The sequence below is a fragment of the Pseudomassariella vexata genome, assembly GCF_002105095.1.
Source record: "Pseudomassariella vexata strain CBS 129021 chromosome Unknown BCR38scaffold_2, whole genome shotgun sequence".
Taxonomy (NCBI): Eukaryota; Fungi; Ascomycota; class Sordariomycetes; order Amphisphaeriales; family Pseudomassariaceae; genus Pseudomassariella; species Pseudomassariella vexata.
The window spans coordinates 1,865,473-1,882,814 of record NW_024467957.1 but is presented as its reverse complement, the minus strand read 5'-3'; the positions used below and the strand labels follow the sequence as shown (position 1 = coordinate 1,882,814).

General features: G+C 51.8%; 4 protein-coding genes and 2 non-coding genes across 6 annotated transcripts; 1 reads left to right on the top strand and 5 right to left on the bottom strand.

Moving 5' to 3' along the window:
- Window positions 1-48: 48 nt before the first annotated feature.
- BCR38DRAFT_t49 lies at window positions 49-133 on the bottom strand. Its single transcript has one exon. It is a non-coding gene; the product is annotated as a tRNA-Arg (tRNA).
- Window positions 134-399: 266 nt separating this feature from the next.
- BCR38DRAFT_t68 lies at window positions 400-502 on the top strand. The gene has a single exon. It is a non-coding gene; the product is annotated as a tRNA-Thr (tRNA).
- A 2,689-nt stretch (window positions 503-3,191) lies between these two features.
- Window positions 3,192-4,223, bottom strand: BCR38DRAFT_334113 (glycosyl hydrolase family 61-domain-containing protein; the record flags this gene model as incomplete). The annotated part of the gene is made up of 2 exons (XM_040855285.1): window positions 3,192-3,487; window positions 3,551-4,223. The coding sequence occupies 2 exons, from the start codon at window positions 4,221-4,223 to the stop codon at window positions 3,192-3,194; spliced, it is 969 nt and encodes a 322-aa protein (XP_040719968.1).
- Window positions 4,224-4,303: 80 nt separating this feature from the next.
- Window positions 4,304-5,473, bottom strand: BCR38DRAFT_97794 (uncharacterized protein). The gene is made up of 3 exons (XM_040865818.1): window positions 5,402-5,473; window positions 4,708-5,280; window positions 4,304-4,646 (listed from the first exon to the last, which is right to left on the bottom strand). The coding sequence occupies exons 2-3, from the start codon at window positions 5,031-5,033 to the stop codon at window positions 4,385-4,387; spliced, it is 588 nt and encodes a 195-aa protein (XP_040719967.1). The 5' UTR covers window positions 5,034-5,280; window positions 5,402-5,473; the 3' UTR covers window positions 4,304-4,384.
- Window positions 5,474-8,030: 2,557 nt separating this feature from the next.
- On the bottom strand, window positions 8,031-10,946 carry BCR38DRAFT_97759 (uncharacterized protein). Its single transcript, XM_040865817.1, has one exon. It carries the CDS (start codon window positions 10,661-10,663, stop codon window positions 8,195-8,197), a length of 2,469 nt encoding a protein of 822 aa, XP_040719966.1. The 5' UTR covers window positions 10,664-10,946; the 3' UTR covers window positions 8,031-8,194.
- A 1,608-nt stretch (window positions 10,947-12,554) lies between these two features.
- On the bottom strand, window positions 12,555-13,263 carry BCR38DRAFT_405669 (uncharacterized protein; the record flags this gene model as incomplete). The annotated part of the gene is made up of 3 exons (XM_040857977.1): window positions 12,555-12,833; window positions 12,938-13,138; window positions 13,252-13,263. 3 exons carry the CDS (start codon window positions 13,261-13,263, stop codon window positions 12,555-12,557), a joined length of 492 nt encoding a protein of 163 aa, XP_040719965.1.
- Between the last annotated feature and the right edge of the window lie 4,079 nt (window positions 13,264-17,342).

Below are 17,342 nucleotides of genomic sequence, written 5' to 3'. Positions count from 1 at the left end.
TAAATCCTGTGCATGCTCCCCAGGGCTATGGGGCTCAAAAAAAATGACCGACCCAGCAAGGACTCGAACCCTGAATCTTTACAGGCCTAGAACAGAACCGAAATGTAACGCGATGCCATTTCGCCACTAGGTCGTCGAATTCCACTTGAGTAACTCAAGTTGGATGGAGAATTGTTGAGATAATCTATGTTATCTAAGAAACCTCTGCAAGTCGTGGCCCTCCTTACTCATGTCTCTCCTAGCTTCTGCAGAAGCCCAAGGCTGCTCCAAAAAGCACACAGTGGATACCGTTCGCCGTTTCTGACTTCTGATACGACTAGGTACACTGGGGAGAAAGTCTCATTCGGGAGGGCCGATTCCCCAAGCTGCTCACGATGCCTTGCCTGAGTATTTAGAGCCGTCGGCTGGTGTAGTTGGTCACTTCGCTGGTAGATAAGTCCCGATTTGAGCCTCGCCCACTTGGGTCGGTGACGAGTCGCGGGTTCGAATCCCGCAGCTGACACACAAGGGGGTTTAGTCAACCCTTACGGCGCGCTGCCCACCTTGTTGACTTCGCCTACCTAGCGATAATAGGGAGATTGGTGCAGTTTAGGATTACGAGCATCCTAGCCAGTCGACCGTCAAGCACTACGTCGGCGGAATATAACTCGACAGCCGGTCCAGAATTCGAATCGTTAATCCGACCCCTTATCGGACCCCCTCTCGCCGCGATTCTTGCGAGCGTCTAGACCACGTTACGGTCTATCCACTTGAGCGTATGGTTGAGATGTATACGCTCGACGAGAACCCCAATTAGCAGATACTACGACTTGTCGCGACAAAAAATAGTCGAGCATCTTCTGCACATCAGCAGCATCCCACCCCTGAGGACGAATTTAAGTGCCACATTACCACACTTATCGGTAGTTCAGGCAGGGGTTGTAGCACAGACTTAGGGAGGGACAGGAGGTTTAGTAGTCGTTTGGCTACAAGTTTACCTGTATAACCGCCCGACGCGGCTTAAGGGCCCGCTATATCATCTATAGCCCCTTAAGGGAGTACTTGTAGAGGTACCGAGGGTTAACACCTACGGCGTATTTAATATTATTATTTAGAGCCGATATGTACGCCGGCTGTTGGCAGCTTCAAGCATCTGATTCGCGGGCCGGCCATTGCGAGAGGAGCCAGACTTGTTGTAAAACACTGTTGTGCTTCTCTGGATTGTATGTCGTAACGTCGTTAACGAGGGACGGCTGCTTTTCAGTTGCTGCTACAACTACTTGAAATAGTGTCGATAGTGGAAAATTTACACAGTATGACAAGTACGTTCGACATCCGGTTGTGTTTTGTATGTATACCAGAGTAAAAGATCAAGAGCTGTCATTCCGTTGCCCTTGACTCTTACATGAAGGAAGCTGGTGCCAGTGTACGCTGGTCGAAATAGATATGCTGATGAAATGAGGCGTCACATATGAGAGGTGTGAAATTGCAAGTCCACAATAGCTGCCATGTTTTAATTTGAAGCGGACAGCTGTCCCAGGGCTCGTTGCCAACCTCGGCGTATTCCTATAAGTAGCACAGACTCATACTAACCACGCCGACTTCTGAGATCTCCAACTAGCATAAGCGAGGAGGCTAGGCACTACACAGACGTCCCACCAGCTTGGTTTCTTCGTCCTTGGAGTTTGCATTGCTGCAGCAGTAAGATGATACATAGGGCGGGTAACCAGCATTAGGACTAACTGATCGTGCCGAATCCATGGTGATACTCCCTGCCTATAGTAAGAAACAAGTAAACTGCGTTTTAGAAAGCCAGAATTTCGGTTGGAGCACAGCTTCATTGCGCCTAAAGGTATTGTTTGACTTGTACAATACCGAACTGTGTAATTAATTGCGAACGGATGACTCACGACAAATGGACAGTGGGAAATATTTCATGATGGATATTTTTCCCAGTGGACTATTGTTCGTTACTTGGAGCTGACCAAATACGCTTTCCCCCTTTATTTTGCAGTAGTAAAAAGGGTGGGGATACCCTCAACTGCTTTCCAAGAATGACGAAGAAATCAGCTGTAATTCCTTTATATGGTTCAATAAAGCTGAGAGTCAGTAGCTGTACAATAGGATTTACTTTTTTTTGAGCAGATAATTCCCTTAATCCTATCATCCAAAATGTCATATTTATAAGCCGACCCCCGAGGAGTGTTTTCACACCTGTTCTCTCGCTAACAGGTCAAGTTGCAACGACGAGATGTTCTCGGTATGTTGGGTAAATTATGGTTTTCCTACCGCTGCCCCGCCTATTTATCGCAGGCGTACAGTAAAACCATTTGTGCTGAACTAAGAGAATTGTTAAAGTGTGAAAGGCCGCCTAACATGCCGCTTTGTATGAAACGTAGGATTTTCGAATGTTTCTCGCAACAAATACTAATTAGGGATTGTCCATTTTCCTGATAACTCACGTTTTTAGATATTACGAGGCTCAAGGCCTCTTTCTCAATTTGGATACTTTTCAAAAATTGGAAGATTTGACTTTGCTAGAGGCTACCAATCAAATGAGCGCCGACCGCAACCATACCCACGCTATTGTACAAAGAATGAGAAGCAAGATAGACACCACATGGGAGTTGAGAACATACACAGTGTGACCAAACCGGAGCCATCGTTTCATACGAGATTGCTAAAACAGGGTGTCTTGGTAGAGATCGGCCCCAGGTTCTGTTATTGCCACTCAGTCACAGTAGAATGTGCGAGAAGTGCTTAAGCATGCATGCAGTTTATTCTATGCGGACCGAAGCTGTATTACCAGAGCGAAGTCGGTACATACAGTTACCCGAGTTTCAGCGTCTGCGGGTTCACTTCTCTGCATTGTGATTGTGCAGACTTCAAGGAGCATATCAAGCGTCCTCTCGCCGAATACTTGATAGTGTGATCGACCACTTCATACAATGAGTAAGCTAGTAAGCGAATCTCATCCCGAAGTCAGACAAAAGGCAGAGCAGCAAGCAAGTTTGGTTGTGAACCTCTCTATTCACACAAAAGGTGTGTATGAACACAGAATATGTCTATATGTACATTGAAACGGATCTCTCCTCGCTATGCAAGTCTTGCTTGAAAGCAGGTCCAAAAGGTGGTGTATAGAAATTATCTCTCAACTCATCTTTCCACACTCCCATCTACATCAGAAGCAATTGGCTATAATGCGAAAGCGCTTAGAACTTGCGGTTGGCGTTGCGGCGCTTGGAGCATCCCTTGGTAGGGGTGGCAGCAGCAGCAGTAGTGGAAACAACCTCAGCGGGAGAAGAGGCGACAGCAGTGGAGGAAGCCTTGACCGAGGTGGCGAGGGTGGTAGGGGCGGCAATGGTGGTAGGGGCAGCGGTGGTCTCGACAGCGGCAGTCGAGGTACTAGCAGCCGTGGAAGTAACAGCGATGGTGCTAGCCGCGCCACCGGAGGAGCCAGCGGCGTCCCAGACAGCGGGACCGGGAATCTCGTAGCTGGTGAAAGACCCTTTTTCCGAGTTAGTGTTTGACTTCATCTCACAAGATGGTTTATATACGAAAGGGGACATACCGTAGAGGTTGAAGACGACGCCAGGGTCGGCCTCGGTGTAGCCGGTATTGAAGTTGAAGTTCTCATCGGGAGCGGCGGAGCCGGAACCGGTGATGTCGAACTGCAAGCATGAGGGGTAGAACTGGGCACCACGGGCCGAGTTCTCGGCGTAGGAAGCGTCGGCTTCGTGGAGGCCAATGATCTCCTGGCGGATCAGGTACTTGCCGGCGGCAAGAGTGGAGGGGATGGTGAACTCCTTTTGGCCAGCGTTGGCAATCAGGTTGTCGACGGCCCAGCTGCCGGTGGTGCTGTCGTAACCCTCTTCGTCGATCTTCGACCAGATGGCGCTGGCACCATTGTCCTCGGTGTAGGGGGCGATGTAGGTGATGATGGGACCCTTGTGGGAAGAGGCGATGATGTCGTCATTGCGAGAATCGTGGTACCACTCAAAGGCGACCTTGTCACCGGCGGCAGCTGAGACGAAGCTGGAGACAGGGGTGCCTCCGTTCACATTGCACACAAGGTCTGTCGATGTCAAATCCTTCACAGGGTCGTTCGTGGGAGGAGATCTAATGTAGCCGGTCGAATCGCGGCCGTCTCCTTGGTCAACGCCGTTGACCCAGGCGCTGTAGACGCGGGTGTGGGCGGCGACACTGCTGGCAAGAACCAGGGCGGCGGCGGCGGTGTAATGCATCCTGGTAGAGAGAGAAAATGTTGATTGTTGGAGAAGAGCAAGAATAGCTTGTATTGCAAGTGAACGTATGTGAGTCAGAGAATGTCAGAAAAGAACGACTGGCACCGCCAACGTAAACGAGAGTAATGCTTTGGAAAGGAAGGAGTCTGTTCAAGCACAAGTCACAAGGATAGCCAGAAGGGGAGACGGGAGACAGATGGTGCAGCCAACCTGCTTATATGACTACTCACGATAGGGGGATCCTGCAAGTCGTAGCCTTGCCGGTCATTCCAATTACACTCAGGAGAAATGCAGCAGCGCAGGGCCATGAGGCTCAAGCCACCTTGACCACCCATCATCTCCAGATAATATCCAACCTGCAGCAGAAACGACACTGGTCGTTGAGAATAGATAGCGCCAAGACGCCTACCGCCGCTCCAGCGACTGTCCTCCATGGTTCAGACATGCTGGCAGACAAGGAAAACTGCAGAGAGGGAGAACGGACCCAGGATGTCTGCCATGGGGGCCTGTATCGCCTGACGCCGCAGGGCATGAGGTGTTGGTGAGACTGCAGGCATGTTCGGCCACTAATCCTGATGGAATACTGAAAGCCGGGCTGAGGCATTGCGAAGTTGATGGTTGCGAATGGAAAACTCTGGAAAATTCGCGGAAGACAAGCCTCCAGTCTGCTGATTCAATATCTGTGTTGTTCAAGACCTCGATACGTTGATGTCGTGGTACAAATATAAGTCCCTCTGATAGTCGCCTAGCACTTAGGCCTGCAGGCGCCTCACTGGGAAGGAATGCGGCGCAAGTCTCACCTATGCCCATTGGCTCCCCAAAGCTTGTTGTTTGGCCCCCGAGTGGAGCTGCTGTTGCATATCGAGGGAGGAACCCGCCAAGCAGCCCAGCAGCGGGGATCTAGCCGAAATTACCGAGACTATTTCAACGACGCACATTCGGCCAACGGCAGCCTGGGCCTGGCTCTGGCGTGACGTTCTGGCTGCGTGGTCCAGCGTTGGAGACGAGATTTTCACTGACCCTGTCGTCGTCTGCGCATTACTTCGATTTCGGCCACCTTCTCAATCTCAGCCATCATGGCGTGCTGTGTGTTTCATCCACTTTTTGGGCTACAAGCCCCCAAGCTTCCATCACCAATTCTGTCCACACGTCCTGTCTCTCAGGTGCATCAAGCTTACAATTTACCGCTGAAATGGGCTGTTTCAGGTGCCGATGAATCTTCTGCATGTTCAGTGATGTTGACGTGGGAAGGTTCTGGTTAGGAGTCCTGGATGTTGGCTGGAGTGCCCGCTAGAAGAATCCTCGTGTTTCCAACCGACGGGCTGGAATCCACGTCAGCGGGAATTGGGGCGGGTTCGCTAGGAGCCATCATCGTGGGCAGGGAGTCTTCTCTAAACGAGCTAGCCCCGTGTCGCTCCTCACGTCTTCACAAACTGTCCCAAGAGATTTCCTTCTCCTGAGCGGCTCCATGTTTCGGAAGATGCAGACATCGTCTTTGAGTTATCCCAAGGCTATCTAGCTGCCCTGATCCACCATACCACATCATACCATCTCTAGACCCAATGACGTCATGTACTCATCGAAACCAGCTTACGTACTCGCTTGCATTGTATACCCGAGACGTCGAAAGAAGGACATTCTCCATGGCCAGCAACCGCAAGGCGATGCTCCATGGGCTCAAAGTTGGATCAGCATGGGTAAGACGGCGTTGATATGCATACGTGCAGTAAACGGCTAGTTTCTATAGAATCGGCATTGTCTCTGCGCTCGTAGAAGTTGGAGTGCATGGTTCGCCATGTTTGCTTATGGGCTTAGTCCATTTGTCCCCGACGGCGCTATCGTCATGACATTGTCGGCTTCACTTGTTGGAGGCCGATAACTCTCAGGGAGCCAGGAGGTTCAGTCCCCTTGCAATCTGGCTCCTCAACCTCGATGTTGTTCATCTCTCCACAATCTTCCTTGTTGCCGATCTGGAGATCCTAACGCACCTCGTACTGACTATGTTTGGCTATGGTGACGCCGAAACACGTTGTCGATGCATTGCTCCATTTTGAGTTCTGCGAGGCGTCGTTGCTACGCTTCTCGGGTGCACCGTAACCAAGATCTCGCCTTATTTAACACGTGAACATCCCATTGGTCGGACAGCACGAGAAAGATAGCCACATAGAACTACGGATTAGAGCGAGCTGCTCGGAGGGACAAATCTCGCAAGTGCCAGCGACTTACTGCCATCTTGGGTTTCGCTTGCCTACAATTCTCACTCATCAGTTCGCCAATCCCACTGTTGCTCCTTTCTGGATATTGAATGGGCCGCAATGAGAATCATTTTCCCCTGGCAGCTAAAAGGTTTCGAACAGAATTGATATGTACTTTAGCCACGGCAAAGCGTCCCAAACTACGTTATGAGTAAACACAATGACCTGAGCACCCGTACACAGCTGGAGTGTCAGGGGCAGGATGAACCATCATCTTGTTCCTATTTCCAACCCGGTCGTCACTACACCCCATTTGGCACCGGCACCCGGCTTAGACCTCTTAGGCATAGTCCAAACTGGTCGCCGCGAAAACTAGCGGCACCTGCAATTTGCTTCTCAGGTCTGCTGGACTGTATACGATAGTCTTCGACTAACACGTGCGGATCAAAGGCAACACAACGATGCCGTTTCGGCTGTGTCGCATACGGACTGAGGCGGGCTCGTCGCGTTCCAATGGTTTTATCGCCCCCGTGCCCAGTAAATGCGCGAACTACGATCCCACTTCTGCTAGCGCCAGATCCGACTCTGTAGGCTTGGATCGAACGAAAGAGACAGACTGGACCAGGCACAGCGAACATAAACTGTGTAGTAATCCGGGACCAGATTTCTCGAAAGCTTCTCGTTGGGTACGATGGGTGAAAACATTGTCTGTTGACGTCTTTACTTTGTTCAGTCCCATTCACCTGCGAGGAGTGTCAGGGTAGTCAGTCTACTTTGGCTCGTTGTCAAGAGTCGAACGGGGCCAAATAAGAGAAAAAGAAAGAAAGTACGCAATGGCAGTCGTTCGAACACTACGTCTCCTGTAAAATCTACCAGGTACATATCGGAAGGTAGCATCAAAACTCTCTACCGACCTTCGATTTCAGCCCTAAAGCTGATCACAAGTCTATTTCCGGCTTGATGACGTCTAGATGACGCTGTGACTAAGTAGACTTTACACGACATGTGGGGGCTGCCGAAATTAGAAATCCAAAAAGACTTGTCAACGGCTTGAGACTCTACGATGCGACCTGCTCTATGTGCCCTTTGGTTTTTAAAGAATTGTAATTGGTTTGCTCAGGGCTCGATTGGATGTAGACCGGCCTGACTGTCTTGCTGCTTGTTTTGCAGTAGCTTGTTGCCATATACATACAGACATCCCTTTCTCTAATTTGCCTTTTCCTGTACACTCGCCATATTTTTTCCAACAGATAAATTATGTCATACCAGAATGTTGGTGGACATGTGCGCGGTGTGGGCGGTTCTCACACCACCATATACAGAGAGGGTGCATGTATCTTTCTTTTTAACCCCCGATATTCATGTTCGTCATACAATTCGTTCAAGGAACCTCGAAGAAGCGCCCATATCCCGAGCCATCTCAGTACCATAACTAATAAAAAAAGGTGAGTGACCAGACGAACCCCATTCTTCCCCAGTACAACAAAGCAAAATCACTGTTAACAATTTTATATCCCCGTTGGCCTATTCTCTCGAAGATGAATGAAATAATTCCTGCAAGTGATGATGTGACTGAAAGTGACGGACAAGAAAACGCCCGGCTCCTCTCTGTGGTGAAATCAGAGTCCCCAGATAAAAGATCTATAAACCCTCGTCCACTAAAGGTGACGGCCATCAACAAAAAAGAAATTTCGGGCTGCGTGACAGAATATTATCGGAGGGTGATCTATGCGCTGGTAATCCAGCGCGTCATGACCAGACATAGGAAATTGGTGGTTACGCATGGTTTGTATGCAGCGAGGGGAATAAACCTAGCTGAACAGGAGTAGGATGGCTCCTGCTCGTGGTCTTAGCTCGTCGGCGACTCTTAACTGGAGGCTGGACGGGCTGCAAGTTGTCGGGTGAGGCGGTGTCGAGGCTCAACTTGCCTGAGAGGATATCTGCGTGAGACTGAGCCCTGGTATGTCTCTCGCGGCCGTGCTCCCGCTTCGAACTCTCATCTATTTCGGGAAGAGGGCTCATGGTCCCCTTCTCGAATCGATTGAGGTGCTCGGTCTCTTCGACCGTGACCGGCTGGCAGGTCTCTCCATGTACCTGCCAACCCTCGATACCGGCAGAGGTGCTACTGCCAGTCCACCGCGTGATAGCGGTAGATATGGATGTCGTAGATTTGTGTCGGCTTGAAAAGCCTGAGCGCTCGGAAAGTGCCGAGTCCGTCGTCGACGCGCTGGAACGGGCCTGGGATAGCGCAGGCGAGGCATGCGACATATACTCGTCCTCGTCCTCCTCACGGAATTCATCCTTCTCGTCCACAAGCATCTGCTGGTGGAAGTCGTTCGGGATCAACAGCGAAGGAGAGAGACTGAAGCCGTGGGACTCCTTAAAACTGGAAGCTTGCGAGAGATTGCGAGCGTGGCTGCGGAGTAACAATGTTGAACTATCGCGCCGTGGAAGAGAAAAGTTGGAAGTGACGGGAGGGGTCGCTAATATGGTTGGAGTGATGGCCTCGTGCGGACTGGTGTTGGACGTCTGACTTGCGGGGCTCAGGGCTGGAAGGTCAAACTGGCTCGGGGGAGAAAGCATGACGGGAAACTTGACACGCGTGGTCGGGCTTATGCTTCCCTCGTCCATGACTGCGACACCTTCATATTGCTCCTCGCGCATCATGTCGAGCGAGGGTCGCTCCCACGCAAAGTCGCAGTCGGCTTCAGCAGCGTGGTCATAGCAATAGTCAATGTCGTCTTCCCAGCTCTCGCAGCCAAAGTCATCGCACACGCTACCGTCCTCCGCACCGACACGGAGCGCTCGTTGGGCGGCAAACAGATCGAACCTGCCCAGCGTCTCAGACGCATTGCTGGGAGGTCGTTGGCTAGTTGTATGCGTTTGTGGTATTTGACGAAGCAGGGGAACCGAAACGCTCCCCCTCAGGGACGAGCTGTTGCTAGCCACGCTTAGGTGAGATCCTCGAGACAAAACCCGGTTCTCATCCTCTTCTGGAACATCGGGCAGAGGGTTCACAGCATTTACTGGTAAAGGCCATGCGACATCGTCTGGGGTCGTGATGGCGTGGGAAAACCTACAATTACTGCCGGCCACGTCGGGATCAGAGCCGTGGAAGGAGGCAGGCGACTGTGGGATATCAGGTATCGCTGGGACCACGGGGATTACCGACGATTTTGGGGAGATGGGGAGATTCAAAGGCGCCACGTTCGCAGTTGGATCAACTTGACCATCATTCCGCGTGTATATGCGACTTGACATCCTAGGCGGTGGTGGTATCGGCGATGTGAAATCGTGCTCGGTCGGGGATCTCGGTGGACGCGGCGGAGGGGCGCGGATTTGTTCCTGAGATTGGGCGCGCTTGACTAAACGCTTCGGCAATGGCCCGTTTTGCCATGGTTGTCCCCAGCTGAGGTTGCCCCGTGATTGCGGCTCGACATTTCGGTCGGCGTATAGACCGGCGGATGGGTCTTGTTGCATGACGGGAAGGGCCTCGGAAGAGAAATTGGAAAAGTGCAGGTGATCAGCTGGAAAGCCCTGGTAAGAGTTGTTCCTCGGTTTTGGTAGTGGGTGGCTGGGCCTTTCGGAATGAGCCATGTTCTCTTTCGGCGTATGCGTTAGATGCTGGAAGTTGTAAGGGCCCGATATCTGCAATTTCTTTTGCGCCGGGGGCTCCTCCTCCGCCCTGGACGACTTTCGTCGGGCAAACATGGCGCTTTTCAAGGACGGTTCCCGCGCTTCTCCCGGCGCTTCGGCCGCGTACATGGAGGAGCTGGTGGAGGAGCTATGGTCGCTGCTGTCCCTCCGCAATTTGCCTTTGCGGTTGAAGAGTGTCTTGCCAAATATCTGAACGCTTTCAGGCCGTTCACGAGACGGCATGCTGCTTGAGGTAGATCGTTGGGAAGACCTCCGCGATAATGTCAAAGTTTCCAGCCCGTGTTCCCAGGATGGCCTAAAACCATCTGACGCAGCAGAAACTAGTGACGAAGAACCCGAGGACGTAGTTTGCTGACTCTGGTGACGGTCACGCATCAACTGCTTGCTGACCAGTGCTCGTATTCTTTCTGGCGAAGGCGGTCCGTCGACTGCAGGCTCAAGTAAGTCGGTTATGCTCGCCAGTCCACGGTGGCTCGAAGACGTTGTTGAAGACGGCGGGCTGTCTGGAGTTGATGAGGCCACGGCCTTTGCAGCTTTCCGCCGGGCCCCCTTGTGGACCTGGTACACGGGAAGTGGTGACCACATCATTTTGCCGTGTCAAACTTATGAACAGAGACACTGTGTCCAACCGTCTCGTGTTTGGATCAATTGCTCGGACTCCAGAGGCTCCTTTTCCCACTTTTCAAGTTGCTACAATTATCGTGAGATGGTCGTAGAGAGTGCGCCTCGAGATATGAAAACAATGCGATCTCCTAAGAAGAAGGGAATTGTGGGGGGATGTGACGGAGCCACTTCTCATGCGGTGCCAGTGAAGGATTGGTGGAGCATATAAGAGATCAATTTGATTAAATCCTGGGCGTGATGCAAGTGGTGAATAACCCTGCACCACTATGGATCGTTATGCACTACACTGCCCGGGGGTGGAACGGGGCCGTCTGTCTGGCTAGGGTCTGGTATTGGTCTGGTAGGATGAAAGAGGGTGCACATCCACTGGAGCGGACGGGGGACTTTTGCCTTGTCGGAAGATTGGTGCAACACAGTTGGAGCGTCTCCTCGAGCAAATGTACCGTGGTAAGTCCAGCCGGCGATTGATTGGCGTCGCCTGCCGGCTTAATGGATAAATATAGGCAAGAAGCGAGATATGCAATGTTGTCATGCAACGAGAATCTCGCTTCCGTCACTATTCGAGGCGAGCGACCAACAAAGCAAAGTCCGGGGAAAGGAGTCTCCGTCTGTGCTTCCTAAAGCCCGGGGGTTTCCAAAATTGCCAATTGAGCCGTGATGCTCTTCTGGAAATTGTTCAAATGCCACGAGTTGTTGCGTGTTGCGTGACGCTAGCGCGCTTACAAAGCAACGCTGTTGAATCCAACCGTCTTTCGATACAAGGTAGTCCTGCGACTTAAGCCGAGGGCAAGAGGTCGTGGAACGCTGCTTGCTGTTTTCGAAACTGACCAACACGTGCAATGCTTCGTTGTTGTGGCTTACAGGTTGCACATGTCACGACTGCAGTAAAACTCGTCTTCCAAGACCGGACCTTGACCTTGAATGGGAACCGAGCCGCCGAGGCAGGACCGGATGTGACCGCCGAGCCGGAATCTCCGTCGAGACAATGCGGTTGGGTTTGCTACTTTGGTACCTTTGACCCGTACCAATTGGGCTCTTAAAGGTGGGTTGAGGAGGATTGAGACTATGCCGGACCGCAAAGACTGTGGGGAAGTTATAGGCCACTGCCTAGTTTGGCCAGCTGCGATCGAGTCGAGGTATTTGAATCGCTTCGGGTTGCGCCGGTGCTCCACACATATATATATTTTGTGATATCAGTCCTCATGGGAGGTCTCCGGTCGATCTGGCGAGACGCTGGCGAAATCCGGAAAGACGCGAATCGGCCTAGTCACCAGCGGAATTCAGATCAGCAAACTGAGCACTTCGACGAGCTTTGTCATATTGAGATATAATGTCGTGTCATTCATAGCCTTTGGCGCTGACTCTGCTAAGGCCGTGGATATTGACCTAAGTCCAAACCGCCGCCTCATTTGTGGCCAGCTCCTCGCCGAGCAAACAATACCGTTGCCAGTTCAGTGACCCCACAGAGACTTGGTATTAACAACAAGCATTGGAACTTTATGGCTGTCCAGTCCATACCACTGGAAGAGAGGTACTGCCGGTTACACAGCAATTTCCGCTCAACGCGACATTTTGTCCGACTGGACTTATTTCTTGGGTTTGTAGCAGTCGAGAGCTGACCGTGACATAATGAACACTTGTCCAGGAGCAGATGGCATGGCATGGAAAAACCAGTTGGGCTTGCTTGCGTTGCCGCTGGACAGACAGAATTCCGGGACATACCTTGGCTTATTGTTGGATAAACTTGTTTTGAGGTGCAGCCAAGTATTATCGTCGAGCTCCGATGGAATATGTACGAAGCTGCGTTTAGCCTCGTATGCTCAAGAATCCGAGTTCCGATCGGGCTCGCAGCGTATTATGGTCGTGGTTGGCCAATGGCGCCCTCGTGATGTCTCAACAAAAATAAGGCTTTGCCTGTCTGCTTCGCAACTGGTATATGCCGCCGGCGAGTAATCACCAAGCCTTGATTCTTTCTGATGGAGCTTGTTTCTGCCGCACTGTACACGAGATGCAACTGTCGCCGGCTGATTGTGTCGCTGAAATGATGCGACTTGTAACTCGCATTCGGTAGCCTGACGAGGTGGTTCGACGTTAAGAAGGTCTGATGTTGCTGGGCTATTCTTGAACCTTTAAGCTGCGGAGAATTCATGCGGGTATGATCGGAAGGTTGTGCTAACTACGTGAGGGCGAAGATAATTGTCGGTGGGGTGAGCTGAGCAAAACGAAAACAAAACACACCCGAACCCGGCGGCGGAAATTCGAATGATGCAGTAACAAGCTTGGAGTTGAGGGCACGAGTTGGTATCCAAAGAAACCGCCTAGACGAAACCCAAGACTAATAACAACGGTCGAGTGGGATGGTCCGCGAATGGCGTTGAAGCCGTGTGTCGTCTTTCTCTGGGCCGTAGGCCATGTTTGTAGGTAGCGTCTAGTGCCAAACTAGGCGCGAATAGCACTATCGTGAAACTGGGGCAAGCACCCACGTTGTCCACAGGCGGACAGGCTCACGGGACTTTGTTGAAAAATCTCCTGCCTCTTGCCTGTGGACAAACTTGCCCATGCATTAGGCTAGATAATGGGGTAATGGTGATAAATCACATCAATACGGTCCTCACAGTGGAAACCCTTGGGAGGCGTCGGTATTGTCAAGTCGGCAGTTGCGGTGAGCTTTGGTGTATCTCGTACCTACCTAAGTCGATATTAGGGTCTAGTTTCGTATCAATGGCTAGGCTGCGAGGAACCGTCGTGTGAATTGGCGATATCCATGATGTTGTTACAGATGGCAGAGTGAAAAGGCGCCCGTTTGGCCGATATTTGATTGGTGCTTCTGATTTTATTCGAACGACAGGGTAATCGCGCCTGGGGTTCGAATCCGAGATGTGCATGGGATCAGCAGCGCAGAAGGTGCCATCTTGAGTTTTCGTCTCGGAAGCGTTCCTTCCCCTGCCCTCTGATAGAGCTCCCGTACTGCACGGTGCTCGATGCAATGGGATTTTAGTTCTCAGTGATGCAAGCTTGGAGCTGTTGAGCTGCACTGCGGTACTCCGTGCCCGCGTGCACATCGGAAAGGCGAACGCCCGCTTCGATAGTACTGGTCAAAACGAGGGACCACCACAATGCGCTATCAACAAAAAGCCCCGACGACTTCCCCTGCCCTGCTCAGCTGCTAACACCCTGGTTTTGGGCAGCATTCGCAGAATTGTTTGTGAGAAACCATGCATGTTGCAAATAAAGTTTTATCGTTTGACCAGGGCCGTAAGAACTCTCCCATGTGAGCGCTCGGGTACAGTCCCTACGTTCTAGAGAGGGACACATCGACCGGGATACTAGCAGCGACCCAGCACGCCTTGTAAGGTAATATCAGATTTACTGACCAATGGAAATCCCCCCTTTGTACGAATTCCCGAAACCAGCAATTTGCTGGAATGGAGGTCAAATGATTCTACCCGTGGATATACCCTATTGTTTGTGCCGCCAGAAGTTAATGGATCCGAGGGTTCGGAATTGGCATTTCGGGCGGCCCGGTACTTGTTTGGCGGTTTTTGCAACGGCGCATGACGAGCGAAAAAGAAACAAACACCAAAATGTTGCACAGACTCGTCACAATGAGAAATGCCACATGCCGGGTGGATTCAAACCTCACCTTGTACCCCACGCACTTCCCTCAATTTGTTTCAACTCGACCTGTTGTTGCGCACATCCCCATCTCCTCGAGATCTGCGAGCGAGATGCCGTCGCGAGCTGTGACACATGGAGGCACGGTGGCGTGCTTGATATGGAGATTCATATTTGGTAAATGTAGATACCCAAATGTGCCTCATGCAGGCTGAATGCCAGTCTCGCAGCACTTACGTCATGTGCATGTGGGGGAACGGGGATACCATTTCCTATCGGGTATCGAGACGTACGTGTCCGCCTCGTACCTGCTTAAAAGTTGGATCACCACGCCGGGAATCACCTTGCGGCTTGGAAAGTTTTGATGATCTTTTCTTCTCTCTCTCAAACGGGAACATGAGTAAAATATTGTTTCAACCAGCAGGGAGTTGCTGCAGCTAAGCGGCTAGATCATATTAGTACGTGTCAAAACCAGACGTTCGGGTCCTCTTTGCAACGACTTGGTGCCTGGGGCGACATCTAAATTAACCAAGAGGAAGCTGGCGCGTAGTAACACCAGCGAGTCAGCCCCCGACAACCGGCCCGGCACGTGGGGGGACACGAGTTGAGGAATGCATGTCTCAGATTTCATGTGTAAGCCATTACAATTATATAGGGGAAGTATAGCTTAATGGAACGGAGCAATTATAGAAAGTTGAAGAGACCATGCCATATAGCTGTCAGCATCTCGAGCACGCTCCGACGTATCATTGAAAACGCAGTGCAACCTAGAATGGCACGAAGGCACATGTACCGAGCTGCTAGTGAGAATATCCCGGCAGTCGGTGTGCTAAAGGGCGGGCCCCCTGGCTCGACATACAGTGCAACGAATCGACAAAGTTGACCCCGATGTGGCTTGCACTTTCGACACGGCCAGGCGGCACGGCAGTTTGCTATCAATCTGAAGACTGGACGCAGGCCAGATTGCCAGCAAGGTGTGTCGGACAGCCCGACGTCTTGGATCGTGGTCAAAATCTGACATGTTCATCACGTGATGAATATCCGTTATTTTTAGGTGGTTTGACGAAATTGCCATTGGGAAGGGTTCATCGCAATCAACAATGAAATAAGGACTTCCAACATATCAAGCCAGTGCGAATAACTCGCTGAAATTGGGCTAAGGAGCATTGTCTCTGGGTCTTCCATGGATGCCCTCTGGCACAGGGCTGGTCATTGGGCCGCGGGGACTGGCCGCATCCGCAGCCCCTGCATGTCAAATGCAACGATGGGAACTTGGTAGCTGGTGGATCGCGGTGGAGGGGAGGGCTTGGTTTGTTAGTTAGTTTGTTCGTGTCTTTCCGCCGAAAAAGGCATCGGGGGCTGCCGGGGGGGCAGGTGGGTGGTTTGGAGGTCTCCATCCACCTAGCAGTTGTTAGGCAGTTTGGGAAGAGATCTGCAAATTCAAGCCCTTGGAACATGGCAAACTGCAACCTCAAGCTGGGTGTTATCGTGAGCTATTCCCAATTTCCCACAGCTCCCTGCCGGCAAAAGGGTCGACCATTCATTCGTGTTGCTGTCAGTCAGTGCTTCTGGCCGGAAAATCGGGCAACCTCTGAGATGCATCGTGCGTCCAGCAGAACCTGACGACGCGGAAGTGGGAGCCATTCATCCCTCAGACTGGGCACGAGCGATGAGCGACTCAGTGAGTACGAGGAAACCCACCTGCCCTGGACCACTGGAGGGGCGGAGCGACGGCGTACGCACGACGGCGTCACTTCGAGGCGGGATACTGCACGGCGGCCGCTAAACGACAATAGGGTTTGCAAAAGAGAAAGCACCTCCCCTCCCCACCCCTAAAAAAGAAGGCAAAGAAAAGAACCAAGCTGTATTGGCAGCAAACCTGCATTTGCTGGGTCCGGGTGCAGCTTGGAGGAGCAGATGCAGGGGTCGTTCGCTGACTCTGTCGACGCGATAGCAAAGTGTTGCTTGTGATTGCAATCGGCCCCAACAGGTAGCAACAGTGATTGGCTGGGAACCTGCTCGGCAGCAGCTATACTTTGATCTGCACCAATGGAATGAATAGTCGGGCTAGCTGTGGGAGAGCTTCGCGTCCAGGTGTTTACCTAGTTAGGAAGCCCGAATCTGGGATGGACAAGTTTGAGATTGCTACCATAGCGATCAATACTGTCCATCGACGGCGGGCTCAAGGTATGTGTTCCTTCTGTATTGGCGTCAGCGATGAGTTGAGGTGACGAGCGAGGATTTTCTTGATTCCAGCCAATGACTGCAAGTGTCTCATGCCGTTTTGGTGTCGTACAAGCGTCAATTGCGGCTAAATGACATCTCAAATCTCGACACCTTGCAACCTTTATCCACATGGCGCCGACTGCCTCCAAGTTTGTCAACACCGGCGCGAGGGATTTTGAGGTCGAGGCTTACGTCGCGTTGTGGATTGTATTGCCGGATTCCGCAGGCGGGAGGGAGCTGGAAGCGTATTCCGATGTGCCTATCCATCTAGATCGGCGGCACGTACGATATCCAGCTCCTTCCAGGCGCTAGAATCCTTCAGGAGCAGCATCCAGGTACGCGATAGCGTATACAGCACTGCTATTATGTAAACATTGCAAACACATAGTCTATGTCAACAACAGAAACCGAGGTTATAAGGGGCACTGCTCCACCTCGAAGCTATAGTCGCGCCTATTGAGCGGTCCGTACCGTTCTCGCCGATGCGGTCCTGCATAGCCGTTGCGAGTCCATTAACGACCTCGGAAACGGGCATCCTCCTGGCGGAATTGTGGGTTGACATCCCAAAGCCTTTTTGCCTACATGCTCGAAGGAACAGTAAGCAGTTTCCCGGTGCCCCTTTGCCGACCCGCGGCGCAGCCACCCTCGCAACCCGTGACATATATGCATCCGTCCATCTTGGTAGCAGTATTGGTTAGCACTTGTAGGTCCGTACATACCCATGGGCAATTATGTCCCAGAGGAAGGGCGAAAAGCTGGAATGGCTAATAGTAACACCAGACTACAACCTGCCAGGTAGCCA

Bases quoted from the DNA above. Each gene is read 5' to 3' on its own strand.
- BCR38DRAFT_97794 (XM_040865818.1), bottom strand. From the start codon at position 5,033: ATGGGCATAGGTGAGACTTGCGCCGCATTCCTTCCCAGTGAGGCGCCT. The intron at 4,647-4,707 runs GTCCGTTCTCCC...CATGGAGGACAG, and splicing joins CCCCATGGCAGACATCCTGG to TCGCTGGAGCGGCGGTAGGC.
- BCR38DRAFT_97759 (XM_040865817.1), bottom strand. From the start codon at position 10,663: ATGATGTGGTCACCACTTCCCGTGTACCAGGTCCACAAGGGGGCCCGG.